Source organism: Ctenopharyngodon idella, chromosome 16 (genome assembly GCF_019924925.1).
Source record: "Ctenopharyngodon idella isolate HZGC_01 chromosome 16, HZGC01, whole genome shotgun sequence".
Classification (NCBI taxonomy): Eukaryota; Metazoa; Chordata; class Actinopteri; order Cypriniformes; family Xenocyprididae; genus Ctenopharyngodon; species Ctenopharyngodon idella.
The window spans coordinates 31,697,214-31,719,127 of record NC_067235.1 but is presented as its reverse complement, the minus strand read 5'-3'; the positions used below and the strand labels follow the sequence as shown (position 1 = coordinate 31,719,127).

Below are 21,914 nucleotides of genomic sequence, written 5' to 3'. Positions count from 1 at the left end.
AAGTGAACATAAACCACTCTGGATATACTTGATTTTCATTTTCATTTCAAAGCACACTGAAACTGAAGAAAACAAAAAGAACTCTGAACATTTAAATACAATAAAACAACACAAAAATGCATTAAGTAAATAAATGTGTAAGATTAAAGTAGCACAGCCTGCTTTGTTTATGGGGGTAATCGGGTAACAGCTGCATTTGTGTGAATAAACAACACTAATTCTGCGTCCCAATTCGCATACTGTCTGTCCTAAATCATATTCGAAATTAGAATTAGTGTGTCCCAGTATGTTAAAATTAGTATTCCAAAGATACCCAGATGGTTTACTATTTCCATTGGAAATTCAAAGTGTGGATTCATGCACACTCTGGCCCTGTCCCAAATGAAGCCCTAAGCCCTTGTGATCTTCCTCAGAGTCCACACTTTCATAAAGTAATGCCGCTTTGACTGTGAGGTTGAAGTCGGGCTTATGGGCTCGGCAAAAGTGTGCATCGAGGGTGCATATCAGCCACAAAGGGGGCGCTCGCGAGCACCCTTCTGAAACCTAAAATGATGAATGAGACACACTCCAGTCTTGTGGACTTAATTAACGCATGTGCCACAAGTGCAAATGAAGTGTGCCATTTGGGACAGGCCCTTTAACGGCTAACATTACCCACAGCCCATTGCATGTTGGAAGAGGATTCAATTAGAACTACAAACACGAATAAAAAGTGTTAAAAACTACAAACATGGCGGATGTGCGAGACCGATGGTTAAAGGGTTAGTTCACCCAAAAATGAAAAGAATGTCATTAATTACTCACCCTCATGTCGTTCCACACCCATAAGACCTTCGTTCATCTTCAGAACACAAATTAAGATATTTTTGATAAAATCTGATGGCTCAGTGAGGCCTGCATCGCCAGCAATAACACTCCCTTTTTCAATGCCCAGAAAGCTACTAAAAACATATTTAAAACAGTTCATGTGACTACAGAGGTTCAACCTTAATATTATAAAGCGACGAGAATAACAAAATAGCGACTTTATTCAACAATATCTAGTGATGGGAGATTTCAAAACACTGCTTCATGAAGCTTCGAAGCTTTACAAATCATTTGTTTCGAATCAGTGGTTTCTCTCCAATACAGTAGGAAATGAAATGTGTAGGATGTTAACTGTGACAAGATGATTGACAGGGCAGTTTAAACTTTGACAGAATGCACTTAACAAAGCAACAGAGCTAGGGGTGTGACGAGACAGGTAGCTCATGAGACACAAGAAGAGATTGAGTTCAAAAGAACGAGACGAGATTTTTACACAGTATTTTTAAGAAATCCTCAATGATGAAACACATGACTAGAAATATAGTCTGCAGGTGCATTTGAAATGTTTTAACTATTCATCTTGTAATAAATGTCATTTCAGTTCTACTTTCTGAGTATGAATTATCATATGCAGTAAAAGACAACAATACTCAAGCACTGTAAAAGGTTTTGCCACAAACTGATTTGCTACTTGATTTCATATGAGAACTTTTGACCTCCTAACTGAACTCCTTTCCACAAATTGATTATAGAAATAAACAGTATAAATAAAAATTAATAACAGTTTTCTCCTAGTCTTAAGTTCAAACAATAAGTGCAACCATAATTAAAGTACTCTCTCAATATTCAAAGTGCAAACAGAGACCAAATTTTTCTTCAAGCATGAGACAGAGCTGAGAGATGATTACAACTACACAGCCCAGCATAAGATAGCTTTCATATTGGGAGATATGTGCATGCGTCAGGGAGCCTCTTTCAAAATGCGGGTTATTGAAATCGTGTTTGAATGTGCGTTCGCGTTTTACTTTCGCTTTCGATTTCGCAATCTCATGTACTCTGTGAGTAGGGAGCAGCGGTGCTGAGCATGCATTCTACAAGATAAGACGTTTATCAGACACTGTTGTGCAACGAATCCTCCGCCATGGTCTTGTCAGTCATCTCGTCTCTCTCATCATGTGATCAGTGAACTCTGATTCCTGTTGCACTGCGTACGACTCTGCAGCTCCTGTTGGATGAGCTGGATTGAAGTGACCATTATCCAGCTGAATTAAATGGTTTTTATTTCTATAAAAAGCCAAATGACAGTGGAGGCATAATGTAAACATAGTGGTGGCATATTCTATCCTGATTTCACCCTTACACTCCGTCATGGCAATTTTGTGAGACAGCTTTTCACCTCGACAAGAAATCTCATCACATTTTAATCTCGTGGCACGAGATCTCGTCACACCCCTAGACAGAGATGTCCATTAATGACGAAGTAGTGTGTCCCAAAGCTTACCTACTCTTCTGCTACACACTCAAAAGTATGTATTTTTTCTTCACAAAAACAGTACATACTTTTAGGGCATAGTATAAATAGGCGAACTGAGATGCAGCCACATTCTTAGTGAATTCCTCATGAATCTAAACTCTAGAAGCATTTGGCCTGTAGCTCATTCTGCGATGGGTTTGATGAAATGAGTCTAATTTTCTCCAGCAGCAGATGCTTATCAGTGTGTTACACTTACAGAGGAAGCCGATAAGAGCGGTAATGAACGAGCTGAAATAGTCGATCAGGACGCTGGTGTTCCAGCAGGCTGAGATGTTCTGTGATTTACAGGCCTGGGGAACTTCAAATGTCTGGCTTGGCCTCTGACGCAGATGAGCGAACAGACTCGCTCCACAGCTGTTGTTTCTGAAGTCTCTGAAGCGCTTCATGTCCTGCCAAGAAAACACTGTGCCTCACATCTGACCTTGGGGTGAAAAGTCTCTCTGCGCTGGGGTGGAGACCCTTCGGCCATCTGTGGCCCGCTGGTACCGTGTTGTTCATCAGCACATGCCCCGAAACAAAACTTACCATTGAAACCTTGTCAGCTCACTTTGAATATAGTCTTTTATTATCCGTTCCTTGATTATGTAGAAAAGTAACTTCTTGTTATGCATGCTTAAATGCTATAAATTAGCATTTTTGCAACACAGTTTTCGGTGTTAAATCGTTAGTAAACTAGATCTAGAAGTGAGAGTCCCCTGTGTATTTTTCTTAGCTAGAAGCCAAGACCAAAGCGGAGATTACAACATTAGTGAGATGCTGTGGATAGTTTGGCACAGAGTTGACCGCTGGATCTGAGTGTGTTAATAAGTCTGGTCTGGACGTGAACAGCATCAGGGACGTTACGGACCAGCTCTCACTACACGGCCAGATGTACGTCAGCTACTGTCTGTCATAAACTGGCAACATGTACAGTTGAGCTTGAAAGTTTACATTCCCCTTGCAGAATCTGCAAAAATGTTAATCGTTTTAACAAAATAAGAAGGATCATAAAAATTGCATGTTATTTTTTATTTAGTACTGTCCTGAATAAGCTATTTCACATAACATATGTTTACATATAGTCCACAAGACAAAAAAAAATAGCTGAACTTATAAAAAAATAACCCCATTAAAAAGTTTACATACCCTTGATTCTGAATACTGTGTGTGGTTACCTGGATGATCCACGACTCCATGGTTGTTTGTTTTGTGATGGTTGTTCATGATCCCTTGTTTGTCCTGAGCAGTTAAACTGCCCAATATTCTTCAGAAAAATCATCCAGGTCCTGCAGATTCTTTGATTTTCCAGCATCTTTTGCATATTTGAACCCTTTCCAGCAGACTGTATGATTTTGAGATCCATCTTTTCACACTGAAACAACCGAGGGACTATTAAAAAAGCTGCAAACATTCACTGATGCTCCAGAAGGAAACACGATGCATTAAGAGTCACCTCATTTCCCAGAATGCATGTGTTTTTCTGAATTGTAATTGTAAATTTCTTTTCCTGCCATTCCAATTCAACTTCCTACCAATACTGGTTATGCGCAACAAACTTCTGTATTCTGTAAAACAGGTTGCATCGCTTCCGGTTCAGATCTTTTGAATGTGCTTCCTTAAATATTGAGCTGTTTTACTCAAGATGCCTTAAAATAACCGATGTCTATCGCATATGCAGATTGATATCTAAACGTTTTTTTATTTTTCTTCTTCTCACTACTATTCAGATATTAGAATTGAATAAATTGGCAACAATAAAAATAACTAGCTAGGTTAGCTGATTACCTTAAAAGTCCACAAAGCCTATTCAGTTCAAATTGATTGAGTTGAAATGAGACAGTTCTTCAATTCTGATTTTTGCAGAGCTCTGGTTTACACGCATCCATCATGCTCGAGGTCTGTAGAAAGAAAACCAGAATTGCTTGACGATGTAAATATGTGTGTTTTTTTCTTTCCTCACCGCTGCTTCCTCTCTGTCGTCTGGAGCGTGTTAAAAACACATCTGTTTTTGAGTCCAGACTGAGAATCTTCTGGAATTAAGAGCTTTTGTTTCTTCATAGATCCACTATGTTACACGCAATAATTCCGATTTTAATAATGAATTGTGTAGTTTTCGTCTCTTTGAGAGAAGCTGGGCGTCATGCAAAGAGATCAGGCTTTCATTTGTTTTTAATGTCAGAGTTTCATGAGTCCACGTTAGGGGTGAAACGGTTCTCGGTAAAAAATCGAACCGTACCGTTCTGCACACTCGGTTCGGCACACACTTGCACTGCGGTTTATCTCATATCTGACGACGCGTACGTCATTTAGTTTCATTTTAAAAGTTGTAACTTCTTCCTGAGTCTCTCCATCAGTGTCGACTCCGGTTTGAACAATGTAAGGCTGAACACCGTTACTGACAATCCTCATTTTGGCTGCGTGAGATTCTCCAGCTTTGTTGTTGTTGAGCAACCGAAGCGTGAGCTGTTAGAGCTCCGCCCTCTTCTGAAAAGGGGGCCGGGAGCAGCAGCTCATTTGCATTTAAAGGGACACACACAAAAGCGGCATGTTTTTGCTCACACCCAAATAAGGGCAAATTTGACAAGCTATAATAAATGTTAGTATACTTACAAGTATTCTACTAGTACGTTGATATTAGCATACTTACTACATACTTAGGTATACTTAATAAAATGAACTTGAAGTATACTTATTTTTTGTAAGGGTAGTAGTGAGGCTGGCAGGTGAATCTGTTCAAAATGGCCTCTTTCAGTTGTAAAATCACACATGAAACTCTGCATTAAGCAACAAACGCTCTCAAGAGCCGCGATGCTGAGATCTGATATGCCACAGACCCATTTTAGAGTTGTCACGCGCTTACTCCACAAATATAGGCCGTCAGAACACATGAATTTGCCTCCAGATGCCCTTTCAACACACTTACAGTCTTTGTTGTGATTTAACTGGGGAGTTTGAGCTCAAAGCGTCAGAGATGGAAGGCAGCGCAAGACGATAAAGAAACTATGGCCTGTTTTTTCTTCAACTGTAGATTGGAACCAGCTCTCTCTTAATTAACCATATGGCCCACACATTGCTGCTTAAAAAGGGCCTCTGTGGGTGATGGCATTATGGGTAAAATACCATGTGTTAGCCTTTAAAATGCAGAGGGCGGTCAGATCCTGCATGCGGCTCTGGGATGCATCTGTTGCTCTGGGTGGTAATGAGTTCACTGGGCTTTCATGCCTCTCAGACACGTGACTTTAAAGAAAACATGGCCGTCCTGAGGCTGGAAATCATCTCAGTGTTGCTTTCTGTGTTTAAACTGGGAGGCGGGTCCGTTTGAAATCAATACAGCTAATTGGATTCCTGAAAACACATTTGGACCTGCCTCTCGGAGGCTCTCATTGGTCGATGGATGACTATGTCTGAGTGTGTTGTAGAATACATTAAAAATGAATACATTTTTTATTCAACTTTTTTGTATGCATTTATACTCTATTGTTCAAAAGTTTGGGGTCAGTGAGAAGAAATTAATACAAGGATGCATTGAATTGATCAAAAGTGACAGTAAAGACATTTATAGTGTTACAAAAAAATTCTGTTTCAAATAAATGCTGTTGTTTTAAACTTTCTGTTCATCAAAGAATACTTAAAAAATCAGATTCCACAAAAATATGAAGCAGCAAAAACTGTTATCAACATTGATAATAAGAAATGTTTATTTAGTTGTAAATCAGCATGTTAGAATGATTTCTGAAGGATCATGTGACACTGAAGACTGGAGTAATGATGCTGAAAATTCAGCTTTGATCACAGGAATAAATTACATTATACAATATATTCAAATGAAAAACAGTTCTTTTAAATTGTAATAATATTTCACAATATTAGCATGAGACTTCATGAACATGGTTGTAGTTCAGGTAGGTGTTGACTGCTTACTTTACATGTGTAATAGTGAGCAGGTTGGGATTTGTACACCATGTACCGTGGTGCATTTTTGTGGTTCAGACGTCGTGGTAGCAGATGATTTAGTCTGTTTCTGATGGTGTTTAATCTCATCTGCTTCTGTCTCAGTGTCAGTTATATTCCTGGATTTAACTAGTTCCATGTGATAGTTTAGCAACAAAACCCCCAAATATTTCTGTTAATGATAATGTCTTAAATCATCAAAGAAATTTCATCATATTCATCCTCCTCAAGGAAACGTGGTAGATGAGAGATAATTGTGCAAATATGCAAGTATTTCTGTTGCTTGAACAGTAAAGTATGGAAGCTTGTTTCTGCCATGAAATACAAAAATAAAAATGGTAATTGCGACTTTTTATCTCACAATTCTGATTTTTTTTCTCGCAATTGCAAGTTTATATCTTACAATTCTGACTTTTTTCTCAGAAATTGCAAGATATATATAGTCACAGTTGCAAGTCATAAAGTCGGAATTGTGATATAAAGTCAGAATTGCGAGTTATAAAGTCAGCATTGCTTGATATAAAGTCAGAATTGTGTGATATAAAGTCAGGATTGCGAGTTATAAAGTCAAAATTGCGAGTTATAAAGTCAGAATTGTGTGATATACAGTCAGAATTGTGTGATATGAAGTCAGAATTGCGAGATATAAAGTCAGAATTTCGAGATATAGTCAGAATTGTGAGTTATAAAGTCAGAATTGCAAGATATAAAGTCAGAATTGTTTGATATAAAGTCAAAATTGTTTGATATAAAGTCAGAATTGCGTGATATAAAGTCAGAATTGCGAGATATAAAGTCAGAATTGTGTGATATAGTCAGAATTGCGTGATATAAAGTCAGAATTGCAAGATATAAAGTCAGAATTGCTTGATATAAAGTCAAAATTGCGAGATAAAAAGTCAGAATTGTGTGATATAAAGTCAGAATTGCGTGATATAAAGTCAGAATTGCGAGATATAAAGTCAGAATTGCTTGATATAAAGTCAGAATTGCAAGATATAAAGTCAGAATTGTTTGATATAAAGTCAAAATTGCGAGATATAAAGTCAGAATTGCGAGATATAAAGTCAGAATTGCATGATATAAAGTCAGAATTGTGTGACAAAGTCAGAATTGAGTGATATAAAGTCAGAATTGCGTGATATAAAGTCAGAATTTCGAGATATAGTCAGAATTGTGAGTTATAAAGTCAGAATTGCAAGATATAAAGTCAGAATTGTTTGATATAAAGTCAAAATTGCAAGATATAAAGTCAGAATTGCGAGATATAAAGTCAGAATTGCATGATATAAAGTCAGAATTGTGTGACAAAGTCAGAATTGCGTGATATAAAGTCAGAATTGTGAGATATAAAGTCAGAATTGCGTGATATAAAGTCAGAATTGTGTGACAAAGTCAGAATTGCGAGATATAAAGTCAGAATTGTGTGACAAAGTCAGAATTGCGAGATATAAAGTCAGAATTGCGAGTTATAAAGTCAGAATTGCGAGATATAAAGTCAGAATTGCGAGTTATAAAGTCAGAATTGCGAGATATAAAGTCAGAATTGTGAGTTATAAAGTCAGAATTGTGTGATATAAAGTCAGAATTGTGTGATATAGTCAGAATTGCGAGATATAGTCAGAATTGTGTGATATAGTCAGAATTGTGAGTTATAAAGTCAGAATTGTGTGATATAGTCAGAATTGCGAGATATAGTCAGAATTGTGTGATATAGTCAGAATTGTGAGTTATAAAGTCAGAATTGCGTGATATAAAGTCAGAATTGTGTGATATAGTCAGAATTGCGAGATATAGTCAGAATTGTGTGATATAGTCAGAATTGTGAGTTATAAAGTCAGAATTCCATAGTAAAGCATGGTGTTAGAAATACCAAGGTCATACATTTGCATGAACTGATCAAATGTGTACCTTGAATGAATTTTAAGTCACTTTAGATAAAAGCGTCTGCCTGCCAAATGCATAAATGTAAATATGGTCAGCACTATTACAACACAGCACAGCAAAACTAACCAATAGTGTGAAATTCTCTATGGAGAAAATTAATAGGATTTTTTATTTTTTTTTACTTCAGGAACTCGACTGTTTCTCTCTGTTACTTTTGGGTCCAAGATATTAGGTATTTTGTAGTGAGATTTAATCTTATTTGACACTATATCATCGCTTTTCCGTCCCTGAGGAGGAAATGCTTGAGATGGAGGCGTTTATTTTTTCTGTGGTTTCTGGGCTGGATATTAAACTAACACCTCTCTTGATCTCCTCTTGTGTTTTTTTCCATGTTTCTCCTCCAGGAGCTACAGAACTGTGAGCTGAAGGATGGACACTCGGCAGTCCACCGCTGCCCTCTAGAGGGTGTGTATTCACATTCATCCATCACACATCAGACACACTGCAAAGTAGTATAAATATCTAAACATTCTTATATTGGGACTGGAGATATTAAATGACAAGATAAGGTATCTTGTTTTCTGAGAGATTTATCAATATGAAGTGAATTTATTCTTAAAGTCGGCATGAAACAGAAGTTACAATCATCTTTTCTTCTGTACTGTGATGTATATCTGAGTGAAACGGCTTCTTGAACACGAACAGATGTATGGTGGGGGATTGATTGGATGGTTGTGGTTTGCTATTGGTGGATCTCATGTGAGTGACAGGTTGCTCCGCCCTCATGCCAGTAAACACATCATCAGAGAAGAGAAGAGCAGAGATGTCACTGCAAGAGGGAGGGGAACTTATTTTGATTAAAGATTACGAGGCACATGAATTTTAAAAAATAATGACGTGATGATAAATCATTTTTGATTTCATGGTAATTTTACAGCGAACAAATATCTGCCAGTGGGGTCAGAAAAATCAGCTTAATTCAAAGGAAAACAAGTTGACTTTTCTGACCCCATTGACAGATATTTGTTCTTCTTTTTAGCATAAACGCACTTCATTTCGATTTATCAGGAAAAAAAGACTTTTAATATGTTAAGTCATTTTGCTTTTCAAGTAATTGTATCTTAAAGGTGTAATATGTAAGAATTTTGCAGTAAAATATCCAAAAACCACTAGGCCAGTGTTATATATTTTGTTCACTTGAGTACTTACAATATCCCAAATGTTTCCAACTATTTGTAAAACGTGAGAAAATTGCAATTTTAACCAAGGCTCCGGGACGTGTGAGGAGTCGCCTGTCAATTGCGTCATACCCACGTTACCCTCGGTTTCCTTTTTTATTTTGTAGAAACCATGGAAACACCAAAGACGCTTTAATATATTACATGTTTTAATAGTCAAGGGAACAACTGTTTGGTTACATTTATAGACAGAAAACTAATTATTGTTATATAGCTCAACACGTTTAGTCTTATTGTTTAAATCTAATTTTCTTGATTTTTTGTGAGTACCATGCTTTACCATGCCTCAGAGAAAAATACTATTTTGTGAAGTAGCTAACATAGCATAATCAGATGCAGCTTTATTTTTAGTAACAGTAATACAGCATTTTCTCCATCATACAAATCGATCTAGCTTACTGCAGTCTCACAGCAGCCGCTGAGCGAACGCACAGAGTAATGTTATAACCTAATTTTCAACACACTCAAATGTATCTAATACGATAAACAGAGCTGCGTTACCTCATACTCATGACCGGAGAAGCGGCGCCGGTGACTGTGGCATAATAAAAGTTCGGCTGCTCGCGGCGTGTGTTGCGCAATTGCTCCAGCGGCCTCGTTCAGCTCCCACAACACTCAGACCTGCTCTGCTTCATACTACAGTAACGTTAATAATCGCATCCATGAACATGATTTCTTCCCGAGTCCTATCCCGATTATTTGTAAAGTGTATGTAAAGTGTGCTCAGTGTAGTGTACTCACTGTATTTGTGTGTGTGTGTTTAGTGGTTTTGCCTCCAGAAAAGGCTGAAGGATGTGAGAGTTTTCTTCAGTATCTGCCGTCTGAGGATGGAGAGAGAGATGTGAAGGAAACCTGCAAAGGGAAGAAGCGCATCAGTCTAGATGTAAGTTCACACCAAGCAACAAACAATAGCTAAATACAAGGAGATAATTTATGGAGGGCACCTCTGTAATTATAGAAGTTTTATATTTGATATAATTGGAACGCTCAAATATGCACAAAATACACTAATAAACATAAAAAACAGTGATAATGAGCTGTATTTTACATATTTTCATTTATCATTAATATCTAAATATTTATTTCTCTACAAAATGACATACATGTATGGGAAGACTATTAAGTGATTTTTTTTTTTAACTGATTCATCATCCGAATAAACCTAATCGTTAAAATGGATTAGACTTTGCAGCTTTATTTTAGAAGACATATACTACTCAGTAAAAATATCTCTAAAATATACTATTTTTTAATAGCTGTACTAAATTTACTTTTTACCTTAATGCATTTAGCAGATGCTTTTATCCAAAACAACTTAATATAAAGATAACTACAAGCAACAATAATAAAAAGTCTTGTTTCCTGAGAAAGTGATCAAAATTAAGTTTATGCTTAAAACAAGAACAAATATCTGCCAATGTGGTTAGAAAAGTCAACTTGTTTTTCTTTTCTGACCACATTGGCCAATATCTGTCGTTTGTCAGTGTTTTAACCCCATTTGTACCATTTTGATCAAGACTTCTTATCTTATGTATCTTGATTTTAGTCCCTAAACTAACTCAACCAGGCCCCGCCTCTTTATTTTGCGTGTGTCTTAAGCAGGAATTATTTAAATGAGGAATATTGTGACTTGTTCGTTCCTGGAAGAAAACTCTGCTCTGATAGTGCAGTAAGAACGAATGAGATGGTGATATCCGAGCTCATTGCCAAGGGCCTGAAATCATGCCATATACCGGAAAGTCTTCTTGCTTTACTTCACCATCCATTCTGATGTCGTAAGAGTTTACCCACTCTGCATCCCCACCTACAGACGCCCGCAGCATCTCCAGACATGTGCTCGTCCAATTATCATCTTGTTACCAGATACCCATGAATTACATCTGCTGCCAAAAGCTGTAACTGAGAATTGTGGTTAAAAACTCCCTTACACATCCTCTCCGAACAGATCGAATGGCATTTTAAGAGTTAACCTGAAACATAATACCTGTAGATACATTTTTTTTTTTAATCAAAAGAATAATATAACCATAAATAAACATTCTGTTATTATTTACTCTCCCTCATGTTGTTCCATATCTGTATGACTTTGTTTATTCTGTGCAAAAAGAAATGATAAAGCTTCTGTTCTACATACAGTAAAATCTGTTTTAATTTTTAGATTGTTTGATGGTTGCAGAGTTATTTTAGTATTATTTATATACTATTATAGTTTTTATTAATATTTAGAATTAGCTTTCATTTTATTTTTTTTCAGTTTTAGTTTTAATTTTAGTTCAATTATTAGTAATTTTATGTGGTTTTGTCATTTTTTTTTTTTTTTTTTTAATATTACTATTTAGGTTTCATTTTTCTTTATTTCAGTTTCAGTTTGAGTTCAGTTTTAGTTTTTTTTATTTCCCGCTGCTACTAATTTTAGTGCTTCAACTGCAAAGGCAACACTTCTAATTTTCATTTAGTTTCTATTTTAACCTATTGTAATCTTATATTTGTTTTATTAGGTTCATAGTAAAAGCCTAACCAGGGACAAGAGCTGCCAACCCTGTGCAGTCAAATTAAATAAATTAATAAAATGATGTGTAAATGAGGACAGTTTTCATTTTTGAGTGAATGATTTCTTTCCTAATAGGCAATGACAGTTATTGACAGCCTCCTGCTGGTCATGTGTGTAACTGCATGTTTGCGTATTCTGATCTCTCAGGATCTGGAGTGTAACGTGTCGCTGGTTGATGACAACAGGCAGGAGTGGGTCTTTACCCTCTATGATTTTGACAACAGCGGAAAAGTCACGAAGGAGGTAAAAAAATGGCATTTTATGTATTTCAGTTGAGCAGTCCTGCAGGGGTGGTGTGTCTGCACCTTTAAGTGAAGCAGCAGTGTTTCATGCACAAGTGTGCTGCATGTTTGTTCATGCAGTATGAATGTTGTAACCTGTTAATATACTGTATGCAAATGATTATGTGTGAAACAGGCATGCGGTAAACAAAAATGCTATGCAACTGACATTCATTCCCTTCATTAAAATGCATGAGAATGTTTTAATGATGTCGATGTGTGTTGTGCGTTAGGACATGTCCAGTTTGATGCACACTATCTATGACGTGGTGGATGCCTCTGTCAATCACTCATGTAACAGCAAACAAAAGACCCTCCGAGTCAAGCTGACGGTCACTCCAGAACCTGGAGTTCGCAAGAGGGACGGGACACATGCTGGGACCGGTGAGACTCTGCAAAACACACATACAAATACAACCACAGCGGGCGGTATGATCAAAATATTATATTTGAGAATGAGTAACAGTATATAGATCATGATATAGTATTCCTGTTGCTCAAACAGTAGATCAGGGCACTTGCAACGCCAAAGTCATGTGTTCGATTCCCTAGGAATGCATGAACTGATCAAATGCAATGGAAGTAGCTTTGGATAAAAGCATCTGGCAAATGCATAAATGTAAATGTAAATACAACAAAAAAATAGTTTTTGCACACTTTAATTTATGGGTGCACACAAATATAATTGGTTTGTGTCTAATAAATGATCATAAACAAATGAATCATTGCAAAAAAAGCTTCACATAATGAAACGCTAAAAGTTAACTTGAGTTCAAAAGATTCAAAACAGTCAAAAATAAGAAGTGCAGACTATAATTTGTGGGTGTACACAAATAAATAAATTTGGTTTTGATCTAGATGGACACAAACCAAAAGATCAGATGATTCATAACAAATGAATGAATCAGTCAACACTTGAGTTAAAAAGACTCAAAACAGTCAAGCTGTACAAACAAAATAGTTCACGCTTTAATTTCTGATCGAATAAGACACATTCAAAGCAACCATAAACAATTTAACTTCACTTTGTTTGTGCCTAACTTTCTTTGCTCCCTCTTCAGAGAGAGATGCGAGTCGTTTGAGTCGCATCGAGTCGACTCACACGGAGGAGAGCCGCGGTGGCGACAGACGGCAGCCCACACAGATCAGGTGAGCAGCTAATGTTCATGTGTCCTTCTGCACCGATGCTGGCAAACAGCAAAAGAGTCGTTTGTGGCTTTGTTGTGCTTTCTTTGGGTTTCTTTGTTGATTATAATGTGTTTGCATCAAATGCAGTGTATGAAACTATTTCAAAAAGTAATCATGCATGACCTAAAGACCTAAACTTAACTGTACTGTGTATTTGTTATGCCATAAATGTCTGCATGTGCTGTATTAAAGCATGATGTGTATTTTCCGGTGATGTGACAGAGGTCAGCCTGCTGAAGCTCACGAGGGGAATCACTACTGCGTGGATGAGAACACAGAAAGACGAAATCATTACCTGGATCTAGCTGGAATAGAGAACTACACCTCCAGATTTGACAGTGAGATTTTTCTGAACATGTGCATGATAGCACTAAAAAACAATCCTTAAAGGGTTAGTTCACCCAAAAATGAAAATTCTGTCATTAATTACTCACCCTCATGTCGTTCCACACCCGTAAGACATTCGTTTATCTTCAGAACACAAATTAAGATATTTTTTGATAAAAGGCCTGCATCGCCAGCAAGACAATTAACACTTTCAGATGCACAGAAAGCTACTAAAAACATATTTAAAACAGTTCATGTGACTACAGTGGTTCAACTTTAATGTTATAAAGCGACGACAATACATTTTGTGTGCCAAAAAAACAAAATAATGACTTTATTCAACAATATCTAGTGATGGGCGATTTCAAAACACTGCTTCATGAAGCTTTACGAATCTTTTGTGTCGAATCAGTGGATCGGAGCGTGTATCAAACTGCATTTGATTTCGTAAAGCTTCGAAGATGGGCATTTCTGGGCATCTGAAAGTGTTAATTATCTTGCTGTCAATAGAAGCCTCACTGAGCCATTGGATTTCATCAAAAATATCTTAATTTGTGTTCTGAAGATGAATGAAGGTCTTACGGGTGTGAAACGACATGAGGGTGAGTAATTACTGACAGAATTTTCATTTTTGGGTGAACTAACCCTTTAACACTGAAACGAGTGTGTTGTGCATTTCCGGTTTAGATGGCAAACACTGTTCACAGAAAAACCTGAGCTGTTTGAAATGATTAGAGATTGACGGGAGAATCTCATGGCCACTTTTCACTTCAAAATCCCTTCAGAAAAGTACTCTAATATTTTACAAACACTGAAGGGTGAGTCTCACAAAACCTATGAGGAAATGTTGTATTTCACCACAAAATTAAAGAAATTTTAATTTTGCATGAATAAATATAAGTGCATTTTAGGACCCTTAAGACATTAACATTTATTTACTTTTTATTTGACATTATTTTTATACATTAAGCTCACCCCTCCAGTTTCTCATAAAAATCTCAGGACTGCAATGCAAAAGAAATAATAAGATATTTTAATTGTAAAGTCCTCATCATGGTAGTATTTGTTGTGCTGGATTTGAATTATGCAGATTTTTTTTTTTTAAGTTGCATTTCATTAATTTTCCTAAAAGCAGGCTTAATTTTCTTTATCTATCATATTATTCCTTAAATATGTGTTTATTGTGCTGATCATTTAAAAAAATATAAATATCTCTTAATTTTGTTCTGATCCTTTATAAAATATTATTCCTTAATTACTGTGTTAATTGTGCCGATCCTTTATCAAATATTATTTCTTAATTTTGTTTTGATCCTTCATTATGTTTCATTGTGCTGACACTTTATAAAATATAAATATCTTAATTTTGTTTTGATCCTTTATAAAATATTATTCCTTAATCATGTTTTATTGTGCTGATCCTTTATAAAATATTATGGTAACACTTTACAATAAGGTCTCATTTGTTAACATTATTAACTAACATGAACTAACAAAACATTTGTTACAGTATTTATTAATCTAATGTTAGTTAATAAAAATACAGTCGTTCATTGTTGTTCATGTAGTTCACAAAGTATTAACTAATGTTAACAAATACAACTTTTGATTTGAATAAAAAAATAAATGTTGAAATTAACATTAATTTAGATTAATAAATGCTGTAGAAGTGCAGTTCATTATCAGTTCATGTTAAGTAAAGTAGTTAACCAATGTTAACTAAAGAAACCTTATTGTTAAGTGTTACCAATATTATTTTATATATTAATAATTTTCTCTGTTTCTGCAAGGTTCCTCTCCTCCTGCAGCCCAACAAGAGCCGCCCTTACGACCCTCACACAACCAGAGTCGTTCCCGGTCCCATGAACCTGAGACACACGCCCATCAGCGGCGGTCACAGGTCATCACCGACCACTGTGTGGCCCTGGATCCCCGCGTGCGCAACGCCCCCCAGTTCATCAGATCCCCCAAGGGGACGTCCAAAGGAGCAGGTGGCGGCCAGGCTGCGGCCAAAATCAGCAAGTGCCATGGCTACTATCCCTCCATGCAGGGAATGCATGTCACAGGGGGTCAGGATGTGTACCATCTACCCCAGCAGAACCAGCCGCAAGCCCCGTCGGGTCACCAACACCCTCTCCAGCACAGTCACAGCAAGAGGGTGAGGGCCAAAGCCAGAGAACAGGCCCTGTCACCTTCAAAACAACCCTCACCAGCGCCGGACCGCGAGCAGACAGCTGGCTTTGTGCTTCCTGTGGTTCAGCGACATGAACACCATCATCATCACGAACATCATCATCATCACCACTACCATCACTACCATCAGACATGAGTTCGCCCTGCGACGCCCTGGACGATTCTTAAGTCATTTTATGGAGCGGAAACTCTGCTTTCATAACGCTGTGGATTTTAGTTGATCATGTAATAGAGCTTTCAGGTAAACAAAGCAGAAGACCTGTGCCTGTCAGGTTTGTACGGGTCATTCCTGTTCTGCAGTACGGATGTTCAGAAAGTATTTTTATATAAAAGCATATATCCAGTGTTGGGGAAAGTTACTTTTAAAAGTAATGCGTTACAATATTGCGTTACTCCCTTAAAAAATCTAATTGGGTTAGTTACTTTTTATGGAAAGTAATGTGTTACGTTACTTTTGAATTACTTTTTTTCTCCTAGGCTGGGCTTGCTTGTACGGAAGAGGATTGGGGCCAAGCAATAATAAAAAAATAAAACCATCTCAAGATTAAAGTCGTTATAACGCGAGATTAAACTCGTTAAATTTATGATAATATGAAATACAATGTTGAGAATAAAATAATTACATTTCGAGAATAAAGTCGTGTTTCAAAAAAAAACCCTGTTAATTTCGAGAAAATTTCTTAAAATATTGAGAATAAACTTAAAGTCATTGTTTAAAGAAAAAAATCATAAAATTTCAAGAAAAAAGTCAAAATACAATGTCAAGAATAAAATCATTAAATTTCAAGAATAAAGTCAGTTTCAAAAAATAATTGTTACATTTTGAGAAAAAAGTCAAAATACAATGTTGAGAATAAAGTCATTAAATTTCGAGAAAAATATAATAAAAAATGAAATAAAATGTCGAGAATAAACTCATTAAAGTTTGAGAATAAAGTTGTTTTGAGAAAAAAAGTCAAAACAAAATGTTGAGAATAAACTCAAGAATAAAATCAGTAAGTTGAGAATAAAAATCAAAATTTAATGAGTTTATTCGACATTTTATTTCAACTTTTTTCTCAAAATTTAATTATTTTTTTATCTAAACACGACTTTATTCTCGAAATTTAATGATTTTATTTGTATTTATTTGTCACTGTATTTTGACTTTTTTTATCTAGAAAATTACAGAGTTTAATCTCGCATTATAATGATTTTAATCTCGAGATGGTTTTATTTTTTTATTATTACTTGGCACTAATCCTCTTCCGTATGCTTGTTTGATTTTTAATGGCAAAAAAAGCTCAGTTTTTGATAAATGTAAAGGCCCTTTCACACTAAAAATGAAATGAATAAGCCTCAGGCTGAAGGAAAGGCAAATTCACTCCTGTACAGTAGAGGGCGCAACAAACTGTTCAGCTGTGCTGCTGTTCAATTTGCAGAAGAATAGGAACTTGCATTCCTTAATTGAAAAAGTAACTCAGATATTTTGTTGTAAATTTAAAAGTAATGCATTAATTTACTAGTTACTTGAAAAAAGTAATCTGATTACGTAACTTGCGTTACTTGTAATGCGTTACCCCAACACTGCATATATCAGATATTCAGAAATCTGCTCTGGTCAAACTCAGGCACTTATTAAGTTTATTAACTATAATGTGATCATTTACACATTAAAAAAGAACATGGAAATAGAGCTAAAGTTAGTCATTGCTGAACGTTTACATGAGGACGTCAACTTCATTTTTCTTCATGTTTTGATTTTGTTTGTTTTTGTACGGATTTGTGTAATTTCATCAAGTGTTATGGAATGATTTAGAAAGACACAAACCAACTAGTAGCAAAAAATATTTTGAAACTGAGTTTTGTTAAAGGATTTTTTACAAAAGACTAACAGGATGCAAAATAATATTGAGGACCTATAAATCTATTATCAGTATAAAATATATATATATATCATATTTTTTCCCTATATTTAATATATACACAATTATATATATTTTCACATTTCAATTAGAAAGCTAAGGAAAATAAATATTCATTCAAACCAAATTAAATTAAATTATTTTAATTTGGTTTGAATGAATATTTTTTCCTTTTGTCTCTAAATATTCACCCTGTTCACTTAAAAGAAACTAATATGATTTGCATATTTAAGATTTCGTCCAGTATATTAAGTCATATATGATGGGGACATGAAATGTACTGCATAGAAGGAATGACCCCATATATTTAAAATTATCATAAAATTTAGCCATGATGCTCTGCTTGGTCACTCAGATGTGGTTTTGTGTGTCTCTTCAAGTATTTTCTCTTAAACATGGATCTCAGGTGAATGGTGCTGCTCTGTAGCTTTTCAGAAAAAGAAAAAGGCTATTTGTCCTTTGGGAGACCTGCCATGGACTGAACGTCTCCCTCTTACCAGAGGAAATATCACCACTGCCAGTTTGAATGCTAAAGTATTCTTTATGTTTAAAAATAAAAACTATATGAATATAAACATTTTACTGTATGATTATACTGCATATGCATATTTATCATGGTTTATACATATGCATTTGTTTTTTTAAAAATATTTTAATAAAATACATCTACAGCATTTGACATCTGCCTTTCATTCGATGATTAAATGGAGTCGAAATCACGTGACTTTAGCGGTTTGATACCCGCTCTGAATCACTGATTCGAAACAAATGATTCGCAAAGGTTTTGATTATTACTACTACATTTCAGGGATGTCTTTCAGATTTTTTTTTTTTTATAAAGAAAATACACGTAATTAGTGAGTGAGTTAACGTGGATTAACATTAAGTTAAACCATGTTAACCCACTCGTGTTTCGACGATGCTAGATAAAAGTCTCTGATATTTTGGTCTCAAGATATGCATCGAGTATCTCCTTCAATGTAAGTCTGTGGGTTTTTTCTTCACAACTAGTTGAAAATGGTACGTCTGATCACTTTGTAAAGTAATAGCTCACCTCTCATCAATAACACGCATGATTTGATGATTTGGTCATTCATTCTGTGGGAATCAAACGAATGTTGAAACCGTTCGTTTGTTCCTATCTATACCCTGACAATAAAGTAATTAAACACTACTAATAATCGTTTACAGTACCTACAAACAATTATAAATTTGGATGTGAATTCTGTGGGCTCCAGCGCCACCCAGCGGCGAGATCGCCAAAGTATAGCTCCATATTATTATTTTATTTTTATATTATATTGTATTACATTTGTAAGTTATTTTTTATAATTTATTTAGTTAATTTTTATATTATTATCATTTTATATTTATATTATTATTATATTTTTAAGCAAAGTCATGTCAAGTGTTGTCCTGCAAACACAACATGCTATACTTCTATTTTATCTAAAACTATTTCAAAGAACTTTTGCTTTTATATTCTATTTATTATTCATGCAGTTTAATGACATCGTCATAAAAATATTGTACTTTTATAAATTCATCTGTTACACCACTTGACCTAAAGTAAATTGCAAAATGCTTGTATTTAATATATATATATATATATATATATATATATATATATATATATATATATATGAAAAATAAAATAAGAAAACATAAATAAAAAAAAACAAATATTAGGGTGATATCAGGCGAAGTGGGCCACTTATGGATTAATCGCTTGGGACACTAACAAAAAAACCTAATGACATTTAACTGTTCTTATGATTAATAAGGACTGATTTTAATATGTTTGTGTTGAATTGATTTAAGAAAATATAATTGTTCAGGACCTACAGGTTTTGAAACATTAGCTGTCCCACATTTTTTTAAATGAGCAGTGTTCAGGTAAAATGGGCCGGCTGATCAGCAAAAATGGGCCATTCAAACTGCAAAGTGAAACAGACATTTCTGATAAAACATGTTTAATTATTTTTAATTTTATAAATGTAACAGTGTAACATTGCATTTAAATTACATTAAAACATCAATTTAAATTACATTAAACATTAATTTCAATCAATTTCATCAATAAAACAAATTTCATGAAAAATGTAACAATAACTTGAAAACAAAATTCCATGTTTTTAACATGTGAGGATGTCAACTTCATTTGGATATTTTTTAACTATCTTTTGATTATTTTTGTTACAGGTATGTGTAATTTTTTATCAAGTAGGATGGAATGATTTAGAGACACAAACCAACTAGTAGGCCTATAGCACAAAACATTATAAAACTGATTTGTTGACATGCTGTACTTCTATTTTATCTAAAACTACATTTTGCTAATTCTTCTATAGGCTATTTATTATTCATGCAGTTTAATGACCTCTTCATAAAACATTGTCCTTTATGAAATTCATCTGTCACACCCCTAAGAAGGCAAAACTGCAAAAAGTGTATATTTTCCTCTGAAATCCTCTGGAAACTTCTCTTAAAGGTGCAATGTGTAGGAAGATCTATTGACAGAAATACAATATAATATACATGACTATGTTTTCAGTGGTGTATAAAGACCTTACATAATGAACCGTTATGTTTTTATTACCTTAGAATGAGCCATTTCTATCTCATACACCACGGGTCCCCCCTCCATGTCAAGTCGCCATTATGCGCCGGCATGTTTCTACAGCAGCTCTAAATGGACAAACACTCTACAGAGCGTTTAGACACTATGTTTTTTGTCTTTCTAAATCATTCGTGTTTTTACAGGCAGCTTGAATCGTCACTACGTTGAATACGCACGAAGTAGTAGTAGTAGTAGTAGTCGTCTGTTTTATTAGACAATTCTGTGTTAGAAGTAAGAAGAAACCTCATTGCTTCACACAGGCTACTCTGCTGTCTCAGATGACGACATCTTTGTGTTGTGTCGGCCAGACGGCCACCGTACCTTCTCCGAAAGGGAGGGGTGTACGCAATTAGTTGCAGTTTGCAACCTCACCGCTAGATGCCGCTAGAATTTACACATTGCACCTTTAAGAACCCTTAAGTTTCTTCAAGAACTTTAAAGCCATCAGTAACCGCATCATAAAGGAAAGACTTGAGATGTATAATCAAGTTATGTCAGTATACACAACAAGATATCTGAGAAGGACATGTTAGGCTATCCAGAGGGTTCTGTCAGTCTGAGGAACCTCAAAATGGGGCGTCAAGTGTCTTTAACCTTTTTACTATGACACTTGTAGCGCCAAAACTTTTTTGTAACAGCATCTAAAGCTTTTTGTAAACTCGTGTCGGTGCATTCAGCACAGAAGAGCATATAGGCCTATAATACAAGGTCTTAACGCGATGTGTCAGACTATAACTGGTTATAAGTCGTTTTTCAGCGCAGGCCAGTGAGGATTTAATCGGGGGCCAAATAAGGACCCCAACCGCGCCACACAATGCCATCCGTGAAAAGCGAGGGGAGGGTCGGAGAAATGCTAATGTACCTACTTTGTGCTGCGCGAGAGAACCTCCTCTGCCATTGACAACTGGCTGTTTCCATTCGGAGTGGGTGGAAGTTAGAAAATAATGCCAGTTAAGCGTTGCCACTTTCACACGGTCACCCACATTCCTTCATCTGCGCTCAAACGCGCAGCGCGACGGAGACGCGCGGAACTGACGCGACGCATGGCTGCTCTGCACTTGCACCTCACATAGAGAAGGTAAGAGAGCTCTTAATACATTCTGGCTCTGGATAATCTCTAACTCAACATGCAGAGTGTGCAACAAGGGCCTAAGATGACAAAAAAAGAGAACTGAAACATTTTTATCTTAAATATCATGTTTAATATAAAGTAACAAGTATTTTATGATGCTTAAGGGAAACCATGCTTAAAACACATACTGTATCATCTTATGCTGTTTTAATGTATTATTTTAGCAGGGAAACCTTCTTTGTAGTTACATTACATACACATGCATGTTGGGAAAGAGCTTGGTTTTAATGTATTTGGGTGATATATTAATGGTTAGAGCGATATATTGTTCAGGCTGATTAATCTGATGATATTTTGAGATGCCTGATGTCAGTCCCAAAAA

At 35.6% G+C, this 21,914-nt stretch overlaps 1 protein-coding gene across 1 annotated transcript in view; it reads left to right on the top strand.

Moving 5' to 3' along the window:
* nkd2b (NKD inhibitor of WNT signaling pathway 2b) overlaps positions 1 to 18,519 on the top strand; it is a 50,377-nt gene extending 31,858 nt beyond the window's left edge. Inside the window, exons 4-10 of the mRNA XM_051866502.1 lie at positions 8,563 to 8,623; positions 10,161 to 10,279; positions 12,095 to 12,190; positions 12,462 to 12,612; positions 13,290 to 13,377; positions 13,639 to 13,754; positions 15,534 to 18,519. Of these exons, the coding sequence (XP_051722462.1) occupies positions 8,563 to 8,623; positions 10,161 to 10,279; positions 12,095 to 12,190; positions 12,462 to 12,612; positions 13,290 to 13,377; positions 13,639 to 13,754; positions 15,534 to 16,072 (1,170 nt within the window). The 3' untranslated portion in view covers positions 16,073 to 18,519. The remainder of the gene's footprint in view (positions 1 to 8,562; positions 8,624 to 10,160; positions 10,280 to 12,094; positions 12,191 to 12,461; positions 12,613 to 13,289; positions 13,378 to 13,638; positions 13,755 to 15,533) is intronic.
* Positions 18,520 to 21,914: the final 3,395 nt, after the last annotated feature.